This window comes from Anthonomus grandis, chromosome 5 (assembly GCF_022605725.1).
Source record: "Anthonomus grandis grandis chromosome 5, icAntGran1.3, whole genome shotgun sequence".
Taxonomy (NCBI): Eukaryota; Metazoa; Arthropoda; class Insecta; order Coleoptera; family Curculionidae; genus Anthonomus; species Anthonomus grandis.
In genome coordinates, this window is record NC_065550.1 from 32,706,272 (window position 1) to 32,719,061 (window position 12,790).

Below are 12,790 nucleotides of genomic sequence, written 5' to 3' on the forward strand. Positions count from 1 at the left end.
AGACCCTTATTGCACAAATCTTTCTCACAAGCAAGACATTTATAACTGGATAAATCATCATAGTGATCTCGCATAGTATTTTCAATATCTCCGCATGTGTTGGACGTTTTTTGATCGCAAGACCTGGATGTTACAAATGTACCTTCTACAATGAAACAACATCATTTTAATGCGTCCAGTTCTATAATTTGAATAATACTTACGGGTATAATAAGACACTTTGGTGCAGACGAAGTTTTTTTAATAAAGAATTGTTGGTTTTTATTTTCAAAAAACCAAACCTTAGAAATTTAAACAATTTTTTCTTAAATTTTAGGTGTAATTTAATACCACCTTAATAATTAATTCTTCACCTAAAGAATTAATGTTATGCAAAATACTTAATTTTGACTGAAGAAAACTTACTTTTAATTGAGCATTAATTATTACTTTTATTGTGTGCAGAAATTTAACCTTTGTAAGTTTTGTCAACCTTGTAATTACAACTATGCCAAAATGTAGGACTTTATTTCTGTATTTTTTAGAGTCCCGAGGATGATTTCATAGATATTGAAACATCTCCAAATATTTTTAAATAAAATAACTCGTAAAAATATGACATTTTATTTCAATACCATCATAAATTAAAATTATTTTTTTTACACTTAAATAAACAACTATCAATACAAAGAAACTTTTGCAGGGGTGGACACTGTTTCAACTTCATATTCAATTTCCACTCTTGGTCTCTTGCCTTTTTTGGTTGATGATGAGGACGGTTTAGCAGGTTTCTTACCCTTTTTACTCTTGGAATTTGATGTAGATGGTGCTGGTATATCCTGCAAAACAATAATTCTTAAGTAAAAAAATCAATTAAAACAAGGATTTTTATGTACCTCTATGTCTGACCCATCAGATTCAAAACTGCTGTCCAAGTCTACACTTTCTGGTTGACCACTGTTACTTTCCTTAAAAAAAACAATATCCATATTTTTAATGTATTAAAAACAGCATAAGCTTTAAATCATTACAATGTCACTATCTTCATCAGAATCTGCGGCTACATATAGTCTGTCATCGTCTCCTTCCGTTTCCATTTCAACTTCCTTCTCCTCTTCCATTTCCTCTTCTTCATCTTCCACTTCATTTTCTTCCTGTGCCTCATCAAACGCTGTTGTTCTAATATTATACAGGTCTTGATACTAGAAACAGAATTTTATGTTAAATCTATTAATTATATATTGAAAGAACTCGTCCATTATCTCAAAGAGAGAAAAAATGAAAACTTCAAGTCTCAGTCTCAAAATGTCTTTTTAATTAATCAGGTGGTGACATGTTTCGCTAATAAAGCATCATCAGACCTTATAGCTAGATGACCTGCTGTCACCACCTGATTAATTAAAAAGACATTTTGAGACTGAGACTTGGAGTTTTCATTTTTTCTGTATTAATTATATAGACAATTTAATACTTACAACTCCATTTTTCAACCGGTCCAATAGAGTTTTCTCTACTCCCTTTTCTATTCTAGCAGCTATAAGGGCCTTCTCTTCCCTCCGTTTTTCTCTTCTCTCTATATTCCTTTGTAATGGCACTAGTAGTTTCCTAAAAGGTTAAATAATTAAGAATACATTCTCAATTACTTCTTAAGCTGCTTACTGTCTTCTGAGTTTTAGCTTCCTCATTCTTATTAAATACTGAGTGATCTTGACAAATCTTTGTTTACATTTTGATTTAATAAAACCAGGCCAATATAACAGGTTTTCATTTATCTGGTGTATAGCTTTTTCAAAATTTCTAGACAGTTTGACCTTCTCCCATAGTTTCTTAGGGAAAGCCGACCTACAATGAAGCTTAATTAGTAATATAAAATAGAGCAAATAGAAGGTCACCTTTCAGCAGTCTTCATAAAAAGGTAAATAATACCTTTTTCTTCTCGAACAGTGGCATACTGACTGTTTGCCAAAGGACAAGATGACCGATTACACAAACCTGTTAAGTTATATTCGTTACGGCATAGTTTTTGGGTTTTAGTGCTAAAAAAAAGAATCCAAAAGAGTTAACACATTTTAGGACCCATTATAATTAAAAAAACATACTTTATTTTATGTGAGCAAAAGGATTTGTTGATGATGCTCCACACGACCTGAAAAGTGAAATGTTATTTAATAAATATAATAGAGACTGGTTAAATTAAGTAGTACTCACGTCGTCGTGTTGCATTTTGTAATGGTTTTATTACAATTTAAAACTTGTATGAAAATATTACAAACCACAACACGGCAAATTAAACATAACCTCAATATCCCACGTGTTTACTTCTCAACTGTCAATGTTAAAATGACAAATGCAGTGGGGCTCTCTCTTTCTTCCAGCGAGAGCAACAAGGACCATACAAGTGTACCGGTTGTCACTTTGACATTGACAGCTGCTTTTGACGTCCCTTTGTTTATATTTTTTTATCCCTATTTAGATTTAGAGGTTATTATAAGTAAATATAACAATGCAAAAATACGAAAAACTCGAAAAAATCGGTGAAGGTACCTACGGTACGGTGTTCAAAGCAAAAAACCGCGAGTCCCACGAAATCGTCGCGTTAAAACGAGTGCGACTAGACGACGACGACGAGGGGGTACCCTCGTCTGCTTTAAGGGAAATTTGCCTCCTAAAAGAACTGAAACACAAAAACATCGTGCGCCTCTACGACGTCCTGCACAGCGACAAAAAACTCACCCTGGTTTTCGAGCACTGCGACCAAGATTTAAAAAAATACTTCGACAGTTTAAACGGGGACATCGATTTGGACGTGGTGAAATCGTTCATGTTTCAACTGTTGCGAGGACTAGCGTTTTGTCACAGCCATAACGTCCTGCACAGAGATCTGAAGCCTCAGAACCTGTTGATTAATAAAAATGGCGAGTTAAAACTGGCCGATTTCGGATTGGCAAGGGCTTTTGGTATACCTGTTAAATGCTATTCGGCTGAAGTGGTTACACTGTGGTATCGCCCACCAGATGTACTTTATGGAGCTAAACTTTATACTACATCTATTGATATGTGGTCTGCTGGATGTATTTTTGCTGAACTTGCTAATGCTGGTAGGAGTTTTTTTTCTTTATTTAGGTATGACAACAGAATGCAAGATTAATGTGCAATTTAATAGTGTTAATTTAACCATCAAATATTTTATATTTATCACTACAAATTAAATTAAAAAAAAGATATGCTCTATTATCACAACAAAAAATATGAATATAAAGAAAAAAAGTGTCTACTTTTCCCTGTTCCACTATAAGTAATGATACATACAGACAATTTAAATTAAATGCAAGTATCATAAGAAAACATAGATATATGTAATTTAATATAAAATATTATATGCATATAATACCAAGAACCCCAAAAAGAGAATCTGATTAAAGTAATAATAATTTTTTTTTTTTTTTTAAATTAGTGGTTGATATATTTATCCATATGACAAAATTCATAGTTAATTATCAATTTTTTCACATGACCTTTAAATTTTCCATAGTCTAAAATTTATCAAATTCCAATTATTGATAGGTGGATTGATGGATTGATAGGAACAGTTTTTTACTGTCATAAATCACAAACCTCTTTGGTGAATGAATTTCACATTTTTCCAGTGTGAATGAATATTACTAATATGGATTTCATACTTCAATTTGCTGTCAATGAAGATTCCCATGAACCAGAAGATTCATTTAAGTGTGCTACACAATAATTATCCCCTTTGACACTACATTTAGTATTTAAAAGAATAGTTTCGGATATATTGAAGGTTAAAAGATTAGCATCATGTCAATACTTGACTTGTATAAGGTCTTCATTAATCTTACAAATTAATAACAGCAAAATAATTATTCTTAATTTTAATTTTTCAATTGGAGCAAATTAATCAATAGAAGCTCCGACAGGTACAGTGTGTATGACTTTAAAGTAGTTCAAGTTTTCTGGAGACACCTGGACTGAAGTTAGAAAGGGCACTGAACACTTTGGAATCAAATTAATTATTTAATTTTTTTTTAAATCAAAATAATTATTTAAAACTTATATACAATAATAGTTTAAACTAACTATTAAGCAATAACAATCTTTAAGTAATATTCAAGTAAATGCTTCAAATCAAATTCAATTCTAAACATCATTGGGCTACAGTATCACAAAACAAATTACCTATGACTGATCTAGTTCTAGGAACTAAAGTTTTAGTTTATTTTTAAATGGTAACAAATTTGTCGCCAAGAAATCCATGTGAAATGCATGACAATGCAAGTTATAAGCTTTTACCATTCTTACATGCAGGTATTTCTACATACCTGCCTGTAGGTTAATAAGTTATTAATAATCTGACATAATGCTAAAATGTCAGATATAGTGCATCTTTTTGTAAGTCTTAGAATGTTAATACGAGATAGGGCCAATGTCCAATCTGGATTTTCTCAAGTCTGCTAATGTTGTTTTTGTATCTAGGGTTCCATATTATTGATGCAAATTATAGCTTAGTTAATTCCTAGATATAACAAAGTATTATCATTGTTTTTTAATTTCGAGAGTTTGCATGTTGTCTTTTTATAAAACCTAAGATTCTATTACCATTATTAACTAGCTAGTTAATGTGTAGAGAAAAAGTAATTTTGGAGTCAAATAGGACCCCTTATATGAGAAATTCTTTTCAAAAGAATGATTTCCTAATTTGTAGCTAAATTAGTTGTAAAATTAATAAACATTTATTAATTCCAAATAGCAATACAAACTTAAAATTAAGATCAGTTAACTATTTATTTCTGAAACTTCACAATTCCATACCTTCAATTTATTTCAACTATGAAAAATTTGAATTATTAGTGTAGGTAGCATAAGCTAATGTAATGTAGACCACAGTTTGATTAAATTAAACTCAACTCAATTCAAGAAATGCTTTATTGTCAATATAAACATAGAAGTTGTAATTGGTCTAATGTATTTCTCTTTGCAGGAAGGCCACTGTTCCCTGGCTCTGACGTAGATGACCAATTAAGAAGGATTTTCAAACTCTTAGGGACCCCCACCGAAGAAACCTGGCCAGGAATGTCCCAGTTGCCAGACTACAAACCATTTCCTACATATCAGCCCAATATGAGCCTGTCACAGGTGGGTTTTTTATTAACAAAATCTTGCAGAAACACCATATAACCAAAAAAAAAATAAATTGCTAGGTGGTGTCTAAGCTGGGTAACAGAGGGAGAGATCTGCTGCAAAGATTGCTGGTGTGCAACCCCACTGAGAGGATATCGGCAGAAGAGGCCATGCAACATTCTTATTTTAATGACTTAAATCCATCGATCAAGAATGAGAGGTGTTAGGCTAGACATTTATAAGTGTAAATGATGATTTTAATTTGTATTAATTGTTTTTCCTTTATTTGATATTAAGAGGTTTAATTTTGTGCTGTGATAGTTTTTAATATGTCGGTGAAATTGTCAATTTTAGTTTAAGTGTCTATAATCTGATGTTATTTAATTATTGCCATAAGGAAGCTATTTGCAGTTTTCATGCAAGCCAGTGGTACTTTCCTGTAAGAAAAATCCCCCGAGTCATCAAAATAGTGACTTTTAAATTACTAAAGCAAATAAAACAAACATTCAAAATATGTTTAAAAACCAAAATCCTGTTTTTCAATGCTAATTGCTTGATGCGTTTGATACCTTAAGGTGCTAATTTCACGTTACATATAAATACTTCTTTTCTTTTAAATTCAATCGTATTAATATACAAAGGGTTCACAGTACTACTGAAAATGAGCTCTGCCACGTTTTTCTTAATTTTTGTGATTGTGTGTTTAACTTTGGAAGAAAATCGTGCAGTTCAACATGAAAGTACGTATTGCATACGTTATTTGTGCGCCTATCGGCCTAATTTGCGGATTTATTTTAGATGAAAATCACGTGGTAAGGCAAAGGAGGTCTCCAGAACCCCAAAGAGGAGGATTCGGCGGAGGTTTTGGAGGAGGAAGAGGTAAAAGTGTAAAACAATTTTTTTTTTATACTAGAAATAAATTTTTAGAGGTTAAAACGTGCTTGTATGTAGTAAACCTATTTTTTAACATGACCCATTTTCTTTCTAGGTTTTGGTGGGTTTGGAGGAGGTAGAGGTTTTGGGGGATTTGGAGGAGGCAGAGGTTTTGGGGGATTTGGAGGAGGAAGAGGAGGTTTTGGAGGAAGAGGTTTCGGTGGTAGAGGCTTCGGAGGGCCCTTTGGAGGGTTTAGAGGTGGAGGCCTCGGTATTTTTCCTATAATTATAAGAAGACCATATTATTACTATTATTAAAACTTCTTATTTTGTAAAAATCTCCATATTTAATAAATATATAACCTTAACAATTAAAATATTGTTACAAAAACAACTGTACTAACTAAAGCCATGGCCATAGAACCCGACATAGTAAGACCCTTATTGCACAAATCTTTTTCACAAGCAAGACATTTATAACTGGATAAATCATCATAGTGATCTCGCATAGTATTTTCAATATCTCCGCATGTGTTGGACTTTTTTTGGTCGCAAGATCTGGATGTTACAAATGTACCTTCTACAATAAAACATCATTTTAATGCGCCCAGTTCTATAATTTGAATAATACTTACGGGTATAATAAGATACTTTGGTGCAGACGAAGTTGCTCGCGCAAGTTCTGGTGGAAATGTGATCGGGGTAAAAGGGATCCAGACAAGCTGTTTTATTGTTGTCGTGATACGAGTTACATTTGTAACATGTAATTTGTCCGTGTCCACCTGATATTGGATTACAAAATATGTTTATTTATATTGTTATTAAGTTAGATTTAGATGAACTTGATGGAGGTAGTTTATGGGTTGGTTTGTTATATAAACACCTTGTACAAAAACAACACACATTGGAGGAGAAAGAGGAGGTTTCGGTGTTAGAGGCTTCGGAGGCCCCTTTGGAGGTTTTAGAGGTGGAGGCATCGGAATTTTTCCTATAATTATACGAAGACCATATTATTAAAACTTCTTATTTTGTAAAAATCTCCATATTTAATAAATATATAACCTTAATAATTAAAATATTGTTACAAAAACAACTGTACTAACTAAAGCCATGGCCATAGAACCCGACATAGTAAGACCCTTATTGCACAAATCTTTCTCACAAGCAAGACATTTATAACTGGATAAATCATCATAGTGATCTCGCATAGTATTTTCAATATCTCCGCAGGTGTTGGACGTTTTTTGGTCGCAAGACCTGGATGTTACAAATGTACCTTCTACAATGAAACAACATCATTTTAATGCGTCCAGTTCTATAATTTGAATAATACTTACGGGTATAATAAGACACTTTGGTGCAGACGAAGTTGCTCGCGCAAGTTCTGGTGGAAATGTGATCGGGGTAAAAGGGATCCAGGCAAGCTGTTTTATTGTTGTCGTGATACGAGTTACATTCGTAACATGTAATTTGTCCGTGTCCACCTGATATTGGATTACAAAAAATGTTTATATTATTAAATTATATTTAGATGAACTTGATGGAGGTGGTTTGTTATATAAATACCTTGTACAAAAAGAAATAACACACATATTCCAATAACGAAGTTGCACATTTTGATGGATCGATATCAATTAATAATAAGATACTGTATGTTAGGGCTTCACGAGCAATTATTGGGTTATATATGCAGTATATTGATATGGTATCGATATGTTTAGGAAAAACCTGACGTTTTTGCCTTATACCTTTTAGAGACTAGTGGAATTTTTGATTTTTAACGTTAATATATAAGGACTTGTACTATATCTTTAATATATCGTAAAACTGAGAAATATACTTATAAGGATATTGTTACAATGCTTTTAACAATAAATCCCTATTAGGTGACTAACTATATATGTTAAAAACAATAGTTTTATTATCTTTTGTTGATCCGAGAAACGTGTCAAAAGGTAAATAAAGTTAAAATACTACTTATGTTCTTGTCTTATTCATATCCTGCGGTAAGTCATCAATTTACCAGTAATTTTTTTGTGATGTCTTTTTTAAATTTGGGCGTGGCACGTTTTGAATGTTGCCACTCCCAAAAGCGAATCGAAAGTTAAGAGTAGAGAAAATTGAGGAAAAAGCATTTTTATTTTAACATTAGAGGTAAGTACCTCAACTATATATGAATATATACTTTGCTGTAAAAATGGTCGCCATCTTAAAATAAAGGTAGTAAACCTGAAGGCAATGGAAATTATGGAATCATTTCAAAATGGCTTCCGTCAGCCGCCATTTTGAAACTTGAAAAATCATTTTGGGTAAGAAAAAATTAAACTTTGTTAATTTTTTAGTAAAGAATTGCTAAAATCCATATACTAACAATCGAGATATTGACTTTTTTCTGACAGGAATGCCTGGAAGAAATAAATTAATTTGTCTCTTATTTGCAAATAAATATCTAGAGTTCTTGGGGTAAAAGTTTGCAATTATTAATTTCTAGGATACTCCGAGGCCTATTTAAGCAACTACTAAAAAAATTATGGAAATCCATACAATAAAAATCAAAATATTGACATTTTTCTGACAGGAGTGCCTGGAAGAAATAAAATAATTTGTCTCTTATTTGCAAATAAATATATTGAGTTCTTGTGGTAAAAGTTTGCAAATATTGATTTCTAGGATACTCCAAGGCCTATTTAGGCAACTACTGAAAAAATTATGGAAATCCATACAATAAAAATCAAAATATTGACATTTTTCTGACAGGAGTGCCTGGAAGAAATAAAATAATTTGTCTCTTATTTGCAAATAAATATCTTGAGTTCTGGCGGTAAAACTTTGCAAATATTGATTTCTAGGATACTCCAAGGCCTATTTAGGCAACTACTGAAAAAATTATGGAAATCCATAAAATAAAAATCAAAATATTGACATTTTTCTGACAGGAGTGCCTGGAAGAAATAAAATAATTTGTCTCTTATTTGCAAATAAATATATTGAGTTCTTGTGGTAAAAGTTTGCAAATATTGATTTCTAGGATACTCCAAGGCCTATTTAGGCAACTACTGAAAAAATTATGGAAATCCATACAATAAAAATCAAAATATTGACATTTTTCTGACAGGAGTGCCTGGAAGAAATAAAATAATTTGTCTCTTATTTGCAAATAAATATCTTGAGTTCTTGCGGTAAAACTTTGCAAATATTGATTTCTAGGATACTCCAAGGCCTATTTAGGCAACTACTGAAAAAATTATGGAAATCCATAAAATAAAAATCAAAATATTGACATTTTTCTGACAGGAGTGCCTGGAAGAAATAAAATAATTTGTCTCTTATTTGCAAATAAATATATTGAGTTCTTGTGGTAAAAGTTTGCAAATATTGATTTCTAGGATACTCCAAGGCCTATTTAGGCAACTACTGAAAAAATTATGGAAATCCATACAATAAAAATCAAAATATTGACATTTTTCTGACAGGAGTGCCTGGAAGAAATAAAATAATTTGTCTCTTATTTGCAAATAAATATCTTGAGTTCTTGCGGTAAAACTTTGCAAATATTGATTTCTAGGATACTCCAAGGCCTATTTAGGCAACTACTGAAAAAATTATGGAAATCCATACAATAAAAATCAAAATATTGACATTTTTCTGGCAGGAGTGCCTGGAAGAAATAAAATATTTTTTGTCTCTTATTTGCAAATAAATATCTTGAGTTCTTGGGGTAAAAGTTTGCAATTATTAATTTCTAGGATACTCCAAGGCCTATTTAAGCAACTACTGAAAAAATTATGGAAATCCATACAATAAAAATCAAAATATTGACATTTTTCTGGCAGGAGTGCCTGGAAGAAATAAAATAATTTGTCTCTTATTTGCAAGTAAATATCTTGAGTTCTTGTAGTAAAAGTTTGCAATTATTGATTTCTAGGATATTCCAAGGCCTATTTAAGCAACTACTGAAAAAATTATGGAAATCCATACAATAAAAATCAAAATATTGACATTTTTCTGACAGGAGTGCCTGGAAGAAATAAAATAATTTGTCTCTTATTTGCAAATAAATATCTTGAGTTCTTGGGGTAAAAGTTTGCAATTATTGATTTCAAGGATACTCCAAGGCCTATTTAAGCAACTACTGAAAAAATTATGGAAATCCATACAATAAAGATCAAAATATTGACATTTTTCTGGCAGGAGTGCCTGGAAGAAATAAAATAATTTGTCTCTTATTGGCAATTAAATATCTTGATTTTAAATGAATAGAATATTGTAATTATTTATTTCTAAAATATATTAAGGCCTCTTTGAGCAACTTTTAGGCACTAGTGCGGAAAAAGTGAAACTTTGCACACCCTGGGAAGTGCGAAAAGGGAGAACTTTCATAATAAGGGCCCAAAACATTTTTGAAAAATCTTATTTTTCAAAAAATAGTCAAAATTTGGTTCTAACTCATTGTGGAGTGAGACTACTGTGGAGTAGCCACAGTATGGTTGTATACCCCAGTAACAACATAAGAATTCAATTAAAATCGTAACGAAAGTATCTCTCTGTCCACAATTAATTAAATCTTGCAAGGTGATTTTTTTCTGGATCTTTTGGCCTGACCATATCGAAAAGTTCATCTTTCACGTCATTAAAGGGGACTGGCTGATCTGATCTGGCTTTCATTTGCTCCTGAATTGCTCTAAAAGAATATAGAAAATAAGTAAATTACTTGATAATAAAGTTCTAGGAGTCCTACCTAAAAAAATAACTTAAGGTGAATGCATCTAAATATCCACACTCTTTTATATCCAAGATTTTAAACAAAAACGCCAAGACTTGCGGTTCCGAACGGTTTTCCAGAGCCAAAACTAAATCTAAATACGTTTTATAATCCATTTCGCCCCCATAGGTGAGACATGTCTGAAAGACCCTATCTAGAAATGGTTTTGTTAATGTGCTAGCAAGTTCTGTTTTGCTTAACATTCCATTGTGATTTCTGTCTAAGTTCAAATAATGCCCTGAAAACATGGCTTTAAAGAAAAATACATCAAATGTGATGTAATTTACCATAAATCCTTAAAGCAGAGGGGGCACTGAACCAGTTTTGTTCTTGCATCTCTTTACTAAGTTCTTCATCTCTTAACTCTAATAAGTCATCTAGAAAGGTGCTGGCCAATATATCCAGAATTCTTATCTGTAAAGAATAAGTTAGATGATGCTTTAAAAACATGAGAAAAAAATGTACCCTATTAGTTCTTGCTCCATCCAAGAAAAACAAGAATTTCCTTACAGCAGTGCAGAAACTGTGAAAGGATTTCTCTAAGCCGTCTAACTGGCACAGGCCAGGCAACAAATCATTTATATAATTTTCCAGTTCTGTTTCTGTTAAATATCCTGAAAGCTAAGAAATTAATAAAAATATAATGAATGTTTTTAACAATATATTACCTTGTCTATTACTGTCATAGACAGATAATCCTACTCTTGTATGATCCAGCCACATCTTTCTCATGATGTAATTGAACAATGAAATAATTGATACTCGACCTTGTTGTGGATCGCCCTGTTGCAATTTGGCAAAAACACTGGGTTTGAGGTAGTGTTTGACTTTTGGTCCTGCTATGTCTATAGAAAAAAATGTAGTTATACCATGAAACTACTGTGGAGAAAGACTACAGATGGCGATGCGCCTGCCAGTTCATGAAACACCGAGTGACATTTGTTTTTTTAGGTAAGACTTCCATATTTACAGTGCTGCGTGTAAAACCGTTTAAAGTTTTTGTTTTAAGGGTTTTTAATAAACGTAAATTACATTATTAGTAGGCATAACGTTACTATATTATTGGTTCGGTTTGGCGTCAATCGGAATTTATTAACTACAATCTGAGACTAAATGAACCATTTCTATTTAGGTATATAAATTTTAATTAAATTCTTAACTTCAGATTTCAACCGTAGAACTATGTGCACAAGAAGAGAAAAATCTTTTAATGTTTTTGAAAGGAGCCAGTCAGATATTGAAAGTGTAAGCGATTTTGAGGAAAACGTTCCTTTGCTTACAGCAGGAATATGATCCTTATCCTACAAATCCTCCTTTAGAAAAGAAGTCAATTTTATCCAATTCAATATTAGAGGTAGACCAGGATGAACACATTAACTCTGAATGAAAGGAGGAAGTGGCTTAAGGAAGGAAAATGTGTTAGAATTGCTGTTAATTACTTTCCAAAAGAACATTTTAGTTTGAATTTCACCTCAGGAAAAACTCTCAACAAAACGGTTTTTTTTTGGAAAATCTTTAGAACTGAAATTGCAAAATATTTTACGATTGTATGTTTCACCATTTTCGAGCAAATTCACTAAAACCAATTTTCCGGTTTTTTTCTGAAAATATAAGGAAAATTGATATTTTTACTATTGCAATATTAAAAGGTACCTAAAAAAAAGCTAGAATACCTTTTTGCCCTAAATTGCATAACATAAGAGCTATAGGTGATTCTTTGAAGACGCCTCAAATTTACAACAACTTAGAACCTTCATTTTTACGTCAAAAGTTTCTTAGAAACAAGCCAAGCCACGCCCAAAAAGTTAGAGAGGGGAAAGACTTTTTAAGGCGCGAATTTTGAAACAATTATGTGTATACCTTGGTACTATTAAAAAAAAATCCGTCCAAACATTAATTTGACAAAGAAATGACCACATATCATAATATGTCTCTGTAATACTGTCAATGGTGGGCGTGAGAGTAGAGTACGCCGTCGTCGAGTACCATTACCATTACTAAATCAAAAACTTCCGCACCAAGGCGTGAATATGCACC

General features: G+C 32.0%; 4 protein-coding genes across 6 annotated transcripts; 1 reads left to right on the top strand and 3 right to left on the bottom strand.

Annotated features, from left to right (window-relative positions):
* Nucleotides 1–587: 587 nt before the first annotated feature.
* LOC126736659 (protein MAK16 homolog) lies at nucleotides 588–2,307 on the bottom strand. The gene is made up of 8 exons (XM_050441129.1): nucleotides 2,188–2,307; nucleotides 2,079–2,125; nucleotides 1,872–2,015; nucleotides 1,639–1,821; nucleotides 1,455–1,584; nucleotides 1,011–1,181; nucleotides 876–947; nucleotides 588–818 (listed from the first exon to the last, which is right to left on the bottom strand). Exons 1-8 carry the CDS (start codon nucleotides 2,200–2,202, stop codon nucleotides 660–662), a joined length of 921 nt encoding a protein of 306 aa, XP_050297086.1. The 5' UTR covers nucleotides 2,203–2,307; the 3' UTR covers nucleotides 588–659.
* A 110-nt stretch (nucleotides 2,308–2,417) lies between these two features.
* LOC126736661 (cyclin-dependent kinase 5) lies at nucleotides 2,418–6,368 on the top strand. The gene is made up of 5 exons (XM_050441134.1): nucleotides 2,418–3,077; nucleotides 4,979–5,133; nucleotides 5,199–5,858; nucleotides 5,917–5,997; nucleotides 6,107–6,368. Exons 1-3 carry the CDS (start codon nucleotides 2,483–2,485, stop codon nucleotides 5,343–5,345), a joined length of 897 nt encoding a protein of 298 aa, XP_050297091.1. The 5' UTR covers nucleotides 2,418–2,482; the 3' UTR covers nucleotides 5,346–5,858; nucleotides 5,917–5,997; nucleotides 6,107–6,368.
* On the bottom strand, nucleotides 6,363–10,355 carry LOC126736663 (uncharacterized). 2 transcript variants are annotated; one of them, XM_050441139.1, is made up of 3 exons: nucleotides 7,558–10,355; nucleotides 6,627–6,773; nucleotides 6,363–6,571 (listed from the first exon to the last, which is right to left on the bottom strand). In XM_050441139.1, the coding sequence occupies exons 1-3, from the start codon at nucleotides 7,604–7,606 to the stop codon at nucleotides 6,363–6,365; spliced, it is 405 nt and encodes a 134-aa protein (XP_050297096.1). In that variant the 5' UTR covers nucleotides 7,607–10,355. The 2 variants fall into 2 exon arrangements, with proteins under 2 accessions (XP_050297096.1, XP_050297095.1); XM_050441138.1 differs by lacking the exons at nucleotides 6,363–6,571; nucleotides 6,627–6,773 and adding exons at nucleotides 7,012–7,270; nucleotides 7,329–7,475 and having other exon boundaries at nucleotides 7,558–10,284.
* A 77-nt stretch (nucleotides 10,356–10,432) lies between these two features.
* LOC126736662 (serine/threonine-protein phosphatase 2A regulatory subunit B'' subunit gamma-like) lies at nucleotides 10,433–12,772 on the bottom strand. 2 transcript variants are annotated; one of them, XM_050441135.1, is made up of 6 exons: nucleotides 12,614–12,772; nucleotides 11,422–11,598; nucleotides 11,219–11,367; nucleotides 11,041–11,167; nucleotides 10,730–10,991; nucleotides 10,433–10,672 (listed from the first exon to the last, which is right to left on the bottom strand). In XM_050441135.1, exons 2-6 carry the CDS (start codon nucleotides 11,483–11,485, stop codon nucleotides 10,546–10,548), a joined length of 729 nt encoding a protein of 242 aa, XP_050297092.1. In that variant the 5' UTR covers nucleotides 11,486–11,598; nucleotides 12,614–12,772; the 3' UTR covers nucleotides 10,433–10,545. The 2 variants fall into 2 exon arrangements, with proteins under 2 accessions (XP_050297092.1, XP_050297093.1); XM_050441136.1 differs by lacking the exon at nucleotides 12,614–12,772 and having other exon boundaries at nucleotides 11,422–11,950.
* Nucleotides 12,773–12,790: the final 18 nt, after the last annotated feature.

Bases quoted from the DNA above. Each gene is read 5' to 3' on its own strand.
- LOC126736663 (XM_050441139.1), bottom strand. From the start codon at position 7,606: ATGTGCAACTTCGTTATTGGAATATGTGTGTTATTTCTTTTTGTACAA. The intron at 6,774-7,557 runs GTATTTATATAA...ATCCAATATCAG, and splicing joins GTTATTTCTTTTTGTACAAG to GTGGACACGGACAAATTACA. The intron at 6,572-6,626 runs GTAAGTATTATT...GTTTTATTGTAG, and splicing joins CAAAGTATCTTATTATACCC to AAGGTACATTTGTAACATCC.
- LOC126736662 (XM_050441135.1), bottom strand. From the start codon at position 11,485: ATGAGAAAGATGTGGCTGGATCATACAAGAGTAGGATTATCTGTCTAT. The intron at 11,168-11,218 runs GTACATTTTTTT...TATTCTTTACAG, and splicing joins ATGGAGCAAGAACTAATAGG to ATAAGAATTCTGGATATATT. The intron at 10,992-11,040 runs GTAAATTACATC...CCATGTTTTCAG, and splicing joins CTCTGCTTTAAGGATTTATG to GGCATTATTTGAACTTAGAC.
- LOC126736659 (XM_050441129.1), bottom strand. The intron at 2,016-2,078 runs GTATGTTTTTTT...TCTTTTTTTTAG, and splicing joins TTTTGCTCACATAAAATAAA to CACTAAAACCCAAAAACTAT. The intron at 1,822-1,871 runs GTGACCTTCTAT...GCTTCATTGTAG, and splicing joins TTTATGAAGACTGCTGAAAG to GTCGGCTTTCCCTAAGAAAC.
- LOC126736661 (XM_050441134.1), top strand. From the start codon at position 2,483: ATGCAAAAATACGAAAAACTCGAAAAAATCGGTGAAGGTACCTACGGT. The intron at 3,078-4,978 runs GTAGGAGTTTTT...TTCTCTTTGCAG, and splicing joins TGCTGAACTTGCTAATGCTG to GAAGGCCACTGTTCCCTGGC. The intron at 5,134-5,198 runs GTGGGTTTTTTA...ATAAATTGCTAG, and splicing joins CCAATATGAGCCTGTCACAG to GTGGTGTCTAAGCTGGGTAA.